Raw genomic sequence first — 16,206 nt, 5'->3', positions numbered from 1 at the left:
CAAACGGCTAGCAGCCAAGTAAATTGGTCACGAAAGTCAGAAAAGCAATAAAATGAATCGCTTACCTTTGATGATCTTCGGATGTTTGCACTCACGAGACTCCCAGTTACACAATAAATGTTCCTTTTGTTCCATAAAGAGTATTTTTATGTCCAAAATACCTCCATTTGGTTGGCGCGTTATTTTCAGAAATCCACAGGCTAGAGCGGTCACGACCGGGCAGACGAAAATTCCAAATAGTATCTGTAAAGTTTGTAGAAACATGTCAAACGTTTTTTATAATCAAGCCTCAGGTTGTTTGTACAATATATAATCGATCATATTTCAACCGGACTGTACCTTCTTCAATAGGAGAGAGAGAAAATGTCTGCTCCAAGCTGTTGCGCATGCAAAACACTGCTGGCACCCAGCCATACAATGACGCGATGTGATCTTTCTCGCTCATTTTTCAAAATAAAAGTCTGAAACTATGTCTAAAGACTGTTCACAACATGTGGAAGCCATAGGAAAATGGATCTGGTTGATATCCCTTTAAATGGAGCGAAGGCAGGCAATGGAACAGAGAGCTTTCAGGAAAAACAGCACTTCCGGGTTGGATTTTCCTCAGGTTTTTGCCTGCAATATCCGTTCTGTTATACTCACAGACAATATTTTGACAGTTTTGGAAACTTTAGAGTGTTTTCTATCCTAATTATATGCATATTCTAGATTCTGGGCCTGAGAAATAGGCAGTTTCATTTGGGTACGTTTTTCATCCAAACATCAAAATACTGTCCCCTACACTCAACAGGTTGAGTCAGTTAAAGGGCCTCCTGAGTGGCGCAGTTGTCTAAGGCACAGCATCACAGTGCTAGCTGTGCCACTAGAAGTTCTGGGTTCGAGTCCAGACTCTGTCGCAGCCGGCCGTGATCGTGAGACCCATGGGGCGGCACACAATTGGCCCAGCGTCATCCAGGTTAGGGGAGGGTTTGGACGGCAGGGATGTCCCTGTCCCATCGCACACTAGCGACTCCTGTGGCGGGCCAGGTGCAGTGCACACTGACGCGGTTGCCAGGTGTACAGTGTTTCCTCTGACACATTGGTGCGGCTGGCTTCCAGGTTAAGTGGGCATTGTGTTAAGAAGCAGTGCGGCTTGGTTGGGTTGGGTTGTGTTTCGGAGGACGCACGGCTCTCAACCTTCGCCTCTCCCGAGTCCGTACGGGAGTTGCAGTGATGAGACAAGACTTGAGGAGATTGGAGAGAAAAAGGGGTAAAAAATATATTTTTTTAAATTAAGTCAGTTAAGATGGCGTCTCATGGAAACATATCATATCATATCTATTCTGGTTAGGGCCAGTTTGTGCTGAAGGGTGTAGCTCACAGCGTTGTACGGGATCTTCAGTTTCTTGGCAATTTCTCGCATGGAATAGCCTTCATTTCTCAGAACAAGAATAGACTGACGAGTTTCAGAAGAAAGTCTTTGTTTCTGGCCATTTTGAGCCTGTAATCGAACCGTCAAATGCTGATGCTCCAGATACTCAACTAATCTAAAGAAGTTAAAGTTTTTCTTTCAAAAGCAAGGACATTTCTAAGTGACTGCAAAATGTGGAAAGGTAGTGTACATTAGTTGGCCAAGTGACAGACCAGTTGACTAGACCTCCAGTTACTGAGTGACTTCTGACCTATGTCAGTGCTCTGGACACATCATGTAAGAGCTTTCCAACTTCAAATAAGTAGTTTTAGTTTCTGATCAAGGTCAATTCTACAGCTTTTGTATTCAATTTAGTAAACAGAAATCCAATAACTTCCTCTTTGTACTGTGTAAGAATCATAAACAGGACAAAAAATAGTGTTGCTTACAGAATAAAAAATAAATGAAAGAAATAACACTGCATCATAAATATTCAAAAATTCAAATGGAGTTACAATAACACTGTCCAGCAGAGGTCAGTTATAAAGACTAAATGTAATGTGGCACCCTCTGAGTGGAGAAGACATTTCTGTTCGAGTGGCGGTAAAGAGAGGATGATGAAATACTTTTTATGGAGTGTGCTAAAGATGAGTGAGACTCCTTAGAGAGTGGATAGGCCTTATAATAGACATTTGCTGCAGTGAGAACTGCTGTAAAGGTAGGAGGTTATTAAAATGATTATAATAGGTTCCTTTTATTAAGAGGAAATGAAGGGAAATGCAATAATGGGTCATTGAGTGGGACAAGGTGGCTCCCCTCAGATCTATGCCTCACTGTGCAGTAGATTAATAACATTGTGGCTTACTGGCCGCCATGCCTACAAACAGCCAGGAGATATGATATGCTGAACCTGTTAGCTTGAATGTTTGTAAACTTCATCTAGACAAAAGCTATAGCACTATAACAAATGCGGAACACCCATTTTAAGATCCCCAAATAAAAGCTGCCAGAAAACCTCTTTCCCAGTGATACGAGACCAGGGGAAGGTTAGGTAACATTACCATACGTTTTTAAAACGTATTTGTTTCCATCCATGAGAGCAGTGTTCCTAGTCCTTCCCACCCAACCATCCCACTGAGCACTCACTCAGAGAGAACATTTTCACAGTGGAGTAGTGTGAGTAACAGTGCGTGATATCTCATGAGATGTATCACATAGTTTGTGTGCTCATGCATGCATACCAGTATGTGTGCATGTATGAGTATTAGAACAGTACAAACTCAACTGTCACTTTCCTAAAGGCATCTGTTTTTTTAGTCAGCTGACTTCTGTTCCATGAGACCATGGCTGAAATAAATACATTGGCACAGTGAAGAGGTAAAAACGACCCAACCAAACAAGTTCTGTCACTCATGTCGTCATCATCAACTATGACATCATGAGGTCACAGACCATTTCCTGAACCTCTCCACAGAACCACCTGACTTAACTAACCCCAAGGACAGGAAATCTCTCTCTCTCTCTCTCTCCCCCTCTCTCTCAGTCAATCTTGTCCTCTCGTTTCCCGGCAGCGTCTACCCTCTCCTGCTGGTTTTGGGGGGGCGGTTGGAATGCAATATCCTCCTCCCTCACTCGGCTGAGCTCCCTGGCTTTAGCTCGCCGTGCATCCAGGTAGTTGGAGATGAACTCAGAGTTCTGGTAGATGAGCATGCCAGAGAGAGTAAGAGCCACACCGGCACAGCTGAGCGCTGACATCTCGTTGCCGAACAGCAGCTGGGAGAGCAGCAGGTTGCCCACCACACTCAGGTTGCCCAGGATGTGCAGGGTGACGGCGGAGGTGAGGGTTATGACGCAGCAGCTGGCCAGGTTGTACATGACAGAGCCCAGGCAGCTGAGCAGAATGAAGAGCCACAGGTTGTGGTCGTAGTGCATTGGAGACTCCAGCACGGCCCAGTTCTCCAGGGCCAGAGCAGCTACGGCCAGGATGCAGAAACTGGGGATAGACATCAGGTACAGCAGGAACACAGAGTTGATTTTCTCCTCCTGGAGCAAGATACCTGAGAGACACACACAAAGAAAAGCACATAGAGAGAAGCAGAATACAAACAAAGTAGGCTTAAATACAAAGTAGTCTCATGACAGACTAAACATTATAGCGCAAACACAAGGTTTGGTTTTGGGTGGCGGGATTAAATACAAAGATAAGAGAGGATAGAGAGAAATAAAACATAATCATACAAAACAACACTGTAGTTCCACATTCATATCATTGAGATGTGTTATATTTGTGAAATAACACGTCAGCTAATTGCATGGATACCAAGGGAGTGAGCCTCCTTTAGCAAAATAACAAGACACGTGCACCACTGATGTGTGTCATATAAAGTAAACAAGTGAGACCTTTACGAGGGTAGTTTGAAAATAGCTGCTGAAACACGACACGACACCATCCAACAACATTGGTATTTCAGGGTGGTTGTTCTGAGTGAGTAGAAAATCCAGACCATAAGTCATTATTTTAACATAATGTCAAATCTGCCATGTTCAGAACACGGACATGTCATAGGTTTGTTTACTTAGAATGGATTTCACATCATGAGACTAGCAAGTTCATTATCAGTACAGCACTATACAGTACACTAACAAAACAAGTAGAGAAAATATATTAACAGATTCATACTGTTCAAATACAGGAAGGAAATTAAGGAAGTCTTGAGAGTTTTAAACTATATTTTTCATAGCTGTCTATTTAGCACCACAAACCGATGCTGGAACTAAGACATAAACAAACGAGAAAATGCTCATCCAGATGCAGCGCTCTTAGTGGCCAGTGATATTAATGCAGGTGAACTAAAATACATTTTACCTCATTTCTGGGGCTGAGCTCCCTGCCATCCAGGACCTCTATACCAGGCAGTGTCAGAGGAAGGCCCTAAAAATTGTCAAAGACTCCAGCCACCCAAGTCATAGACTGTTCTCTCTGCTACCGCACGGCAAGCGGTACTGGTGCACCAAGTCTGGAACCAACAGGAATCTGAACTGCTTCTACCCCCAAGCCATAACACTGCTCCATAGTTAGTTAAATAGTTACCCAGACTGCATAGACTATCTGTATTGACCCTTTTTACACTAACTTTTTTGACCCATCACGTATGCGCTGCTGCTACTGTATATTATCTGTCAATTTATTCCTAGTTATATGTACATATCTACCTCAATCACCTCGTACATCGACTCGGTACTGGTACCCTGTGTATATACAGGTTATCGTTACTCATTATGTATTTATTATTACTTTTATTATTATGTGTTTTAGTCTTCTATTATTTCTGTATTTTCTTTCTCTCATCATAGTTGGGAAGGGCCCGTAAGTAAGCATATCACTCTTAGTCTACAGCTATCGTTTACAAAGCATGTGACATAATATTTGATTTGAAAGTATGACAGTAACAAAGTGATAGGACTAATTCCTGGTAAACAGGATGGAACTCTACCTGTCATGAATTAGTCCTTTTTGATACGTTTTTATTGGGTCAGCTCTATCAGTAGTTTTGAAAGTGTCCTTAGCAACAGGCAACACAACACCTCTAGCTAGACTGGGTGTGTTACTTGGTAACTCAGGGCACCAGTAAAAATGTCCAGCACTGACTGCAGTGTGGGAAGTTTATATGGGATTGGAAGAAACACCAAATATACACTGACTGATGTCAGAGAATTTCAGTTAGGGGACATATTTTCCACTCTTTTGAAAGGAAAGTATTTAAGTACACAGGGACATTTCTGATTTGTCCTCCAAAATCTGATAGCACCCATATGTTCATATTGCTTAGGGGTCGTTCCATATAATTCCCATGACTTCTGACTGCACCCCTTTTGATTTGAACAAAACCTTCCGTACATGTTTGCTCATGGTAGAAGTAGTCAGAAAGTGACTTTTTGGACCTGAATACCAAAAGAAATCAAGAGAAAAGAGGTGCTTAAAGTTGACCCATTTTGCATACCCCACCCTAGCATGAGACATGATGTCTTCATCACTGAAAAAATTAAATGGTTGAGTATAATATCATTTGAAAATTTACAAACAGGGTTGTCAAATGTTTTAAGCTTTAATGTCAATTATCTAAAAAAGCGTAAACTAAGATTGTGTTTATATACATTTTTAGCTTAGACCATATTTTACATCATCTGAGGTGTTTGTGTTGTGCCTGCCATCAGTTGAGACACAGCATACTCTTGACTACAGGGTGAGTGTCATGTTTTGGCTGATAATGTACTAAAATGTGAAAAAGGTTTAAATGTAAACTTTCAAATGGTAGAGTATCAGAAAGATGGTAAAAGATCATAAAAGCACAGCCTCCCCTATTCCCTACTAAAACGTACAGCACACAACGAACCATCGAAAATTGTCCAAATAGTATTGTAGGCCTACGTAAATCCATGACTCTTATATTTACCATGCGACTCACATAGACCTACACATAATAAACCATAGGCCTATAATTAAAAGACTATGAGACCAGAACATAATTGAAATTTTAACTTTCAAATGGTACCACAAAGATGGTTGGAGGTCTACACATCAAATAACGTTGACTTGAGTGAGAATATCCATTGTTATAAATTAAACTATCAATCTTCCATTGGAAACCTATTGAAATCCTAGAAATATAGATAATAGGATAGACATTCCCATTCAAGTTGACATTCGACAGTGGGTGGACCATCAGCCATCTTACTGGTAGTAATTAGAAGTTTCAATTCAATTTGAATGTCAATTGTGTAGCAGTTAAATTGTAGCAAAGATGGTCTATTATATAGTATTAACAAGATATTCGAGTGACCGCTCTAGCAATGGAAATACATGTCCTCAAACATAGAAAGCAGGCGAGATCAGGTGGGACCATTCTAGCCAATGAGAGGGCAGATATGTGTGTGACTACCAGGCCAAAGAGATTATTCATCTTTCTATGTGTGCCATTATAGCATGGGCGGTGCCATTGAGGCTAGCTATCTCCATTTTAAAGAAGTACATTTTCTTCTCCATTTGCTGATTGCTCCCAACTCATAGGAATCCCCACCCAGTGGACTCCTTTAAAATGGGATAATTCCTCAACGAAAATGTCCATGCTAAAAAAGATTATATCCATGATGAGTCCTCTATCTCTCCCTCTATGACAACAGGCACAACTCCAGTATAATGTTTCTTTCAAATTGCCACATGCGTCCACCTATATCAGTGCATTCGTAACTAACAACCAAACCATAACAAAACGTATATTTGCTCAAATAAGCCTCACATAGCAAATTAGCAATTACATTTTCCTTTGACCAAATTCAACACTCTTTCACTGACCTCCATACAAAAATTCCTCACTTCGTGGGCTTATTTTCTTGGACAGATTTTGGGTGGAGTAAAACCTTTCTCTTTGTGTCTTCTGATTGCAGGGGTCCAAAGGGATAGGTCCATTCTATTAATTATATTTCTATGATTGAAATTATACCCAAGAGTATGCTGTCGCTCAATCGATGATGGGCACAACACAAATACTTCAGATGATGAAAAATAGGGTCTAAGCTACAACATTAGTGAAAATGAGAAACATCTGAGTTTACACGTTTTTAGATAATTGACGTTAAAACTTAAAAATGATAGATGTATTTTTTAATATTTCTAGGAAATCATAAAACAGTTTGACAACCCTGTTTGTAAACTTTCAAATGATATCAAACTGAATCTTTTTCAGTGATGAAGACATGGTAGGGTAGGCTAAGCAACATGGGTAATCTTTGAACAACTAATCTCCTAAATGTTTTGGCATTCAGGCCAAAAATGTAACTTTCTGACCACTTCCACCATCGACAAACATGTAAGAAAGGTTATGTTCAAATCAAAAGTCAGAAAGTGATTGAAATCCTTAGGAACGACCCCTAGGGCAACAACAGAAGTTTATTATACAGTTCAACATTTATAAAGTGATGACCAATATGTCAACCACCATCAGAGATGCAACATAACAACTATCATAAAGACAAGTTGAAGGTAGCAGCTGTGACTCACCTTGCTGGATGGATTTGACACCTCTCAACATTGTCGCAGCGAATACGAAGAAGCAGCCTGTCTGGTCGTACTGGACCTCGCCCATGATGCTGAACGAGGCTCCCAGACAGATGGGCATCATGGCTGTGTATTTGAGGATGTGGTGTTGCTTGCCCAGGATCAGAGTGGAGATGGCCAGGGTGAAGATTGGCGTGGTGGTGTAGATCATTTGGGCAAATGACAGCTGGACATAGTTCAGACCCACGTTGCCAAATGCGATGCTGGCACAAAATGTCAAGCTCAATAGAAACACCTTGCATTTGGCGCTGGTGGTAAGGTCCTTCTGGTTGTCAACCCCACCGTTTTGCTGGAGCATTCGCAGTTTAATAAGCCCATAGTCCACCACTATCGCTGTCAACATGTGCAGGGCCGACAGCAGTAAGGGGTACCTGAAGTTGTACACTGCAAAAATCCATTTGTTAAGACTGGAGATGGTTGTCCCCGTCACAAGCCAGACAATGACAGCGGACAGAAGGTGCAACATCTCCGCCTGTGGCCTTTTCCCAGTCTCGCGCCAGGTCGCCTCGCATGTAGAGAGGCCATCGGTGCTAATCATGTTGATTTCATCCTCGTTTCTGTAAGGCAAACACATCTTGACTTGGTTAAGCAATAACTAGCCGACTAAACTCCACTCCATGATTCACGATGGAGTTGAGCAGTGACTGTGTGGGCGGGCTGGAGCTCCAACATCACATAAAATTATTTTTTTATCAAAAACTACTGTTTTCAGCACCCAAAGAATAGCCCGCAATTACACAGAACAATGTTCAATGTTGTTCTTTGGGTGCTGAAAACAGTCGTTTTTGATAAAAACTTAAATTTGTCATTCAATCTTCTCGGAGGAAGATTGAAAAAGTTAAGTTTATTCCCTTGAAATACAGTGCCTTCAGAAAGTATTCACACCCCTTCACTTTTTCCACATTTTGTTGTGTTAGAAAGTGGGATGAAAATGGATTTAAATGTTTTTAGTTTTTATTATCTACACACAAAAAAATCTAACATTTGTAAAAAAATAAATATGAAAAATAAAACACTAATATATCTTGATTACATAAGTATTCAACCCCCTGAGTCAATACAGGTTAGAATCACCTTTGTCAGCAATTACAGCTGTGAGTCTTTCCTGGGTAAGTCTCTAATGGCTTTGCACAACTCGATTGTACAATATGTGCACATTATTCTTTTAAAAATGATTCAAGCTCTGTCAAGTTGGTTGTTGATCATTGCTACACAGCCCTTTTCAAGTCATTTTAAGACAAAACAGTAACTAGGCCACTCAGGAACATTCAATGTCATCTTGGTAAGCAACTCCAGTGTATATTTGGCCTTGTGTTTTAGGTTATTGTCCTGCTGAAAGGGGAATTTGTCTCCCAGTGTCTGGTGGAAAGCAGACAGAACCAGGTTTTCCTCTTATGATTTTGCCTGTGCTTAGCTCAATTCCGTTTTTGTTCATCATAAAAACTCCCTAGTCCTTGCCAATGACATCCATACCCATAACATGATGCAGCCACCCACCACCATTCTTGGAAATATATAGAGATGTGCTCAGTGATGTGTTGTGTTGGATTTGCCCCAAACATAACGCTTTGTATTCAGGACATAAAGTTTATTTCTTTGCCACATTATTTTCAGTTTTACTTTAGTGCCTTGTTGCAAAGAGGATGCATGTTTTTTAAATATTTGTATTCTGTACAGGCTTCCTTTTTTTTCACTCTGTCAATTAAGGTTAGTATTGTGGAGTAACTACGATTTTGTTGATCCATCGCCAGATTTCTCCTATCACAGCCATTAAACTCTGTTACTGTTTTAAAGTCCCCATTGGCCTCATTGTCAAATCCCTGAGCGGTTCCCTTCCTCTCTGGCAACGGAGTTAAGAAGGATGCCTGTATCTTTGTAGTGACTGGGTATATTGATACACCATCCAAAGTGTAATGAATAACTTCACCGTGCTCAAAGGGATATTCAATGTCTGCTTTTTTTATTTGACCCATCTACCAATAGGAGCCCTTCTTTGCAAACCATTGGAATACCTCCACGGTCTTTGTGGTTGAATCTGTGTTTGAAATTCACCGCTCGACCGAGGGACCTTACAGATCATTTTATTTGTGGGGTACAGAGATGAGGTAGTCATTCAAAAATCATGATTATCAATATTATTGCACGCAGAGAGTCGATGCAACAAAAGATGTGACTTGTGAAGCAAATGTTTACTCCTGAACATATTTAGGCTTGCCATAACAAAGGGATTGAATACTTATTGACTCAAGACATTTCAGCTTTTCATTTTGTAATAATTTGTCCAAATTTGAAAAAATATCACTTCTTTATGAGGAACTTTATGAGTCCAAATGCAAACCGAGTGCAATTCTCTGCAGGGCGCGGGAGATCAAGTGCACCTACAATGTATTGTGTGATATCAATTCAATGCATGGGCGGAGTTATAGTGGGAAAAGTTTGATTTCCAATAAAATTACAAAAAATTATAGGCTCATTACATTGACTGGAAATAAATGGGCAAGGCAAAAAAACATATTAAGTGCCTTTGAATGGAGTATGTTAGTAGGTGCCAGGTGCACCGGTTTGTGTCAAGAACTGCACCGCTGCTGGGTTTTTCACGCTCAACAGTTTCCCGTGTATCAAGAATGGTCCACCACCCACAGGACATCCAGCCAACTTGACAAAACTGTGAGAAGCATTGGTGTCAACATGGCCAGCATCCCTGTGGAATGCTTTCCACACATTGTAGAGTCCATGCCCCAACGAATTGAGGCTGATCTGAGGCTGTTCTGAAGCTGTTTAACTCATGTTAAAGGGAAAGGGGATACCTAGTCAGTTGCACAACTGAATGCATTCAACCAAAATGTGTCTTCCGCATTTAACCCAACCCCTCCGAATCAAGGTGTTCTTAATGTTTTGTACACTCGGTGTAGTGGCGACCCGTCATTCAGGGCAGGTGGAGTTGCCTGATTTGCGTGTTATTTTGGCATTAAAAGGTGTCACATATCAGTTTGCAAACAATGTAAAAGAAAATAAAAAACATTGAGTTAATAAAGCCACATACAAACATGGTCTATTTTTTGCTTTCTTGAAAATTCAAGCCCATTGGGTGCTGCCATAGAGTTACATTAGGAGTGCCCATCCAAGAAGGCTCAAGGCAAACACCACTCACAACAAAACACCACTCCAACGAGTGACCACAGGCAGACGGCGCTGTGAGTGTGAATTACTCTCACAGCAAGACCAGCAGCAGCTACCCTCCTGTACAAGATGAGAGAGAAACCCGTTCTTCTTCCAGAACAGTCGTAATGTTCCTGAAGCTGAAAGGAGAGGAAACTGAGAAGTTAACACGGGAGATACTGGAGCTATCGGAAGAGCTAAATTAATCCGCTTCAATTTGTCCCAAACAGTTCAAGCCACTAACTACCCAGGCTGACTCGCAACAATAAAGATGGAGCCTCACCTTCATTAATAATGGCCAACTCACCGGCCACCCATAGCAGGCACATGTCGACTAGTCAGCCTGAGTGGGAAAAGCTGGTGACAACCAGAGATGATAACCTGCAGTCACAAAGGCAGTGTGATAAGACAGAGCAGCTCATTGAAAACCTTAGGATCAGAGGGCTCTCCTTCTCAGACCAGTCATCCTCATCATCATCATCATCTACTCAGTCAACCCCTCGACATCGTGAGTCATCGCACCAGTGAAACCAGTCGACTTCTCATTTCAGAACTCGGAGCCCTAAAGCATCACCCAGAGGACTGACTTCATAGGATCACCAACGTCAGCCCTAACCTGACCGTTACGGTCAGCCCACACCTGATTGCCGTCATTAGCCCACACCTGACTGTCATCACCGCGACTACTCACCTGACCGATTCTGCTGCGACTACTTACCTGACCGCTATGGTCAGCCTACGCCTGATTGTCGTTGTAAATCCTCAACTGATTGCCATTGTCAGCCCACGTCGGACTGTCGCCCCCGCAACTACGCACCTGACCGTCTCCACCGCGACTACTGACATGACCATTGTCATCACCCCTCAACCGACCATCGCCACTGCGACTACTCGCCTGACCGTCGCTGCCCGGCCTACTCACCTGATCGTTGTTGGCACTCACCTGTCTGCTACCGCACACCTTCTCCACCCAGCCGGGAGTGTGTCTACCGTGGACCAACTCCTACCATCCCCAACTTCATCAATGAAGACCCACAAGAGTTTGCAAGGCTGAAGTTGGCCCTCGACAATGTGCTGCCTGTAGATACAACAGAGTGCTTCAACTTTCAGATATTGGTGGACCACTTGAAGTTGGAAGAGGCTTTGCTAATTTACGACTCCTACGGCAAAGCAGGTACCCATACAGTGACACCATGGATTCCCTCACAGAACTGTATGGCCAGCACCACCAGCTTGCCCTCCAATACATCACCGGGTCAATGGATGGCCCCAACATCAAGAGCGGTGACACCAAGGCATTCCAAAGATTCGCTCTGATGGTGCGCTCTGAGGGTGAGCTACACTGCAGAGACCCTCTACGGTGATCGCTGAAAATGAGTTGAGTCATCTTGCGGAGCGGCAACAAGTCACTTGACACGTACACCCTGTTGAACGACAAGTCAGAGTGCACAGGCCTCCTAGGCAATCCTGAGGACTTGGCGTCAAGATATCCTGGTCGTCCATGGAGCTTCTGTGTGAGTGGCCCCTGTTAGTCAACCAAACAGGTCCTGTGACATTCACAGAGCCTTCACAGCTGGGCGTTGCACCGCATACCTACCGGACAAAGCCCTTCAGAAAAGATACTGGCACCTCAAATGCCTACCCCTTCAACTGCTGGATCAGGTGCAGCCATTAATGCACATCATATCAAACTATCCCCATCTAATCACCCCAACAGAACCAGTGCATTTGGGTCACCCTTGCAAAGCTGCCACCATCAAAACTCAGCTCAGATGGACCCTTTATTTCACTACACAAATCACTTAAGAACAAATTCTTATTTACAATGACAGCATGTTGGTTAACTGCCTTGTTCAGGAGCAGAACAACAGAATTTTATTTTGTCAGGCCGGGGATTCGATCCAGCAACCTCCCGGTTACTGGCCCAACGCTCTACACACTAGGCTACCTGCCACCCCTTCAAGGGCCTTCAAACTTCCACAGATGTCTCAGGTCACACTGCTAAGGTGTTACGTCAAGTATTCACGTCTTCAGTGATGCCTCAGAACATGCGTACGGTGCCGTCACGTACCTCCGTACTGAAGACACCAATGGACGGCTCCAATTGGCATTCCTTGCAGCAAGATCAAGAGTGGCCCCAAAACGAGAACAGTCAATGCCAAGACTCAAGCTTTGTGCTGCACTCACCGGTGCCCAGCTGGCCGTGGTCATCAGAAAATAACTCACCTTGGAAATCCATGAGGTCATGTGTAACCGATGTGAAATTGCTAGCTAGTTAGCGGTGGTGCACACTAATAGAGTTTCAATCGGGTGACGTCACTTGCTCTGAGACCTGAAGTAGTTGTTCCCCTTGCTCTGCAAGGGCCGCGGCTTTTGTGGAGCGATGGGTAACGATGCTTCAAGGGTGTCAGTTGTTGATGTGTGCAGTGGGTCCCTGGTTTGATCCCAGGTAGGGGTGAGGAGAGGGACGGAAGCAAAACTGTTACATATGCATGTTTAGGCCAGTGCTTGACTTGGACCCAAATAGCTGTTGGTACTATTTTTGGGTGCCGGTGCCATTTATATTTAGGTGCAGGAGCTCCTCAATACTAGGTTAATACTTTTGAGATAATATTCTATTATTCTATAGGAGATGCAGAAACTCATGCAGAAGACAATTTGAGGTGCCGGTACTCAGTTCCGGTGAGCTCTTGCCCAAGTCAAGTACAGTGCTTAAGTAAAAAGACAAATAATGTCCCATTTAGAACACTGACAAGTAGAACATAATTAGTTTTTTTGTTTGTTTTTCTTGCTCAGTCTGCGCCTACACAGTCCAAAATCGCTATGTCAGAGTTTACACTTCTTGTTCCATTTATAATGTGGGGAGGTCAAAATAACAAAAAACGATCTACCAAATATATTAATTTTTAAATGCCGATAACCTCACCTTGCCATTATCATTCACCTGATGATAAGAATATTCTGCAATTTTATAACACATTTCATGCAATTCTACACATTTTGCCATGACTTGTGCCATCTTAATATCTGAGTGAGAGTGACAAACAAAATCCACGGGGGCCCCGTGGAGGTCAGGGCACCTGGGCACATGCCCAGTGTGCCAGGTCGGTATTCGACCATGATTACTACTGTACAAGTTTAGATAAATGGATAGACTAACTTACCAATCTACAAATTGTAAGCTGACATGGCCAATTAACTGACTGTCAGGGACTTACAAAAGAAGAGAAAAACTGCTGATGCACAACCACATTTCAAACTTGCACCTTGTGTATTCTACTATTCTAAAAGCCAATTTAGGCTTGATCCAAACATGTATGGAGGGTGTGATGCAATTGCGGAGCCATGCAGAGGCCAGATCAAGCTCTGTACCGCATCGCTGTGCACCTCTCAAATTTTGTAAAAATGCGGGGGGGCTCCGTATAGCTCCGCCTTGACATGATTGGTTGATGGTAGGTGGGGGCGGTACATCCTGTATAAACACAAACTTCCTTCCTTGACAACTCTCTTCACAATAGCTCTGCTAATTGCAAGAAGTAAGAAAGCCCTGAAGTCTACATCACAGTATTAATTTTATCTTTATTTAACTAGGCAAGTCAGTTAAGAAAAAAAATATTATTTTCAATGACAGTCTAGGAACTGCCTTGTTCAGGGGCAGAATGACAGATTTTTACCTTGTCAGCTCAGGGATTTGATCTTGCAACCTTTTGGTTAGTAGTACAACACTATAACCACTAGACTACCTGTCACCCCAAGGCTACCTGCCGCTGTACGGCCACTTCAGACGTTGAATTGGCCATGAAAAGCATTTTACTCTCAACAGTAAGTTGAGACCCGACTGAGTTCCTAAAAAAATAATTATATATATGAATGTAGGTTAGTGAGCCCCATAGCGGCCAGGGGCCCTAAGCGACCGTTTGTCACTTATGCCTGGAGCCGGCCCTGAATACATTATTGGGGGGTCCCGGGGTCACCAGTTTGCCTGGGAGGGGGTTTCCTGGGCAAGAAAAGGTTTAAGACCCCTACCTTATAAAACTCCCGACTCTTCTACTTCCTCTACAGGTGAGTCTGTAATTGGTTACAATTTCAAATCCAAAAGTTATGACAGAAAAACGTTTCCAAAGAGTATTGCATTTGCTACATTCAGCTGCATAGCCAGCGGTGGGGATGCTGTAAATATTTTTGCCTGAGCTGGCCTTGCAAATTGATATATGTCCTTATCTGTCAGCTAATACAGGACTATTAAAGTCCCAGTGGCAATTTGTTTTCTTAATAATATTTCCCCCCCCCCGATTTTTCAGAGGGCACCATTACTTCCCGCGGCTATATTTAGCTGGCTACATATCTCCTACTGTTGTTAGCCAGAATGAAGTCGCCAGCCAGGAATGTAAACAAGCCCCCGCTCTAGCAGCTGCAGTCGCAAGTAGCTATCGAAGATGAATTCATGCGAGGGGTCTCATGATTAAATAGTAGCAGAACTACGGCGATTCATTTAACCCGCTCAACAGCTAGGCTACACATGAGACATGAATCAGAAGGGGGTAATTGTTCACTTCATTGACCGTGGTTCATTACGATGGAAATAAATTGTTGTCGGCCCCGCAGAGTCCTACATAGCGTATTTAGTGCACGGATCTAGCTTCATCATGCTTTCCTTCATCCAGCGCGAGCGCGGTGTAGAAAATCATGACGTGTCTGTCAACTGAAGTTATTATAACCTACTCTGTCCTATCCGTATACATAGGGCGGCAGGTAGCCGTCCTAACGGTTAAGAGCGTTGGACCAATAACAGGAAGGTCACTTGTTCAAATCCCTGAGTCGAGTAGGTACAACATCTGTCGATGTTCCACGGAGCATGGCACTTAACCCCAATTGCTCTGGATAAAAGCGTCTGCTAAATGATGTACATGTAAACCTAAAACAAAGTCGGAATAAAATATTAGACCTGATAAACGACGAAACACAGAATCGTCAGCTACCACTGCAATGACAGACCAGATTAAACAGCAAGTGAAACATCCTCACCATACGCACATTTAACATCACGCGGCAGCCTAACGCTATTGCCTATGCTTTTTGGTTACATTTACCTCTTTCTTTGTGGATCTTTGGCTTGGTAACATCACAAAAACATCCCGGGCGCACACAGCGGAATGCTTGTCTGCCTCGTTATCGCCCGATCAGCTGTGCGGTCACGTCACTGCAATCACCCTCTCTTCATTCACTGGGACAGTCACTAAGAAAAGATGACCTCGGCTAGGACAAAAGCTGACAGCGGAAGAAGAAGCATTACTCTATTATGCAGTGTAAGCACACATGGCACACCTCTAAAGGCGGTTGTTTTTATATAACAGTTCATAAAACATGTCTGCACAAATTTGAATTACATAACCTAAACAGAGCACTCAATGTACACAGTGAACAAATGTTGACCTACTGCTGACTGACTACCAATTAAAAATTGGTAGATTGCTATGTAGAGAATCGAAATTAGTTATTTAAGTTATGTGTATTTCCATTCATTAATGATGAAACAACTTGA

The 16,206-nt window shown here is 42.8% G+C and overlaps 1 protein-coding gene across 1 annotated transcript; it reads right to left on the bottom strand.

Annotated features, from left to right (window-relative positions):
* Positions 1-1,709: 1,709 nt before the first annotated feature.
* Positions 1,710-15,963, bottom strand: LOC112219417 (solute carrier family 35 member E4). The gene is made up of 3 exons (XM_024380640.1): positions 15,755-15,963; positions 7,449-8,062; positions 1,710-3,447 (listed from the first exon to the last, which is right to left on the bottom strand). Exons 2-3 carry the CDS (start codon positions 8,041-8,043, stop codon positions 2,930-2,932), a joined length of 1,113 nt encoding a protein of 370 aa, XP_024236408.1. The 5' UTR covers positions 8,044-8,062; positions 15,755-15,963; the 3' UTR covers positions 1,710-2,929.
* Positions 15,964-16,206: the final 243 nt, after the last annotated feature.

The sequence above is a fragment of the Oncorhynchus tshawytscha genome, linkage group LG20 (assembly GCF_018296145.1).
Source record: "Oncorhynchus tshawytscha isolate Ot180627B linkage group LG20, Otsh_v2.0, whole genome shotgun sequence".
Taxonomy (NCBI): Eukaryota; Metazoa; Chordata; class Actinopteri; order Salmoniformes; family Salmonidae; genus Oncorhynchus; species Oncorhynchus tshawytscha.
Note: the sequence above shows the minus strand (reverse complement) of the source record. Positions and strands in the feature narration are given on the sequence as shown.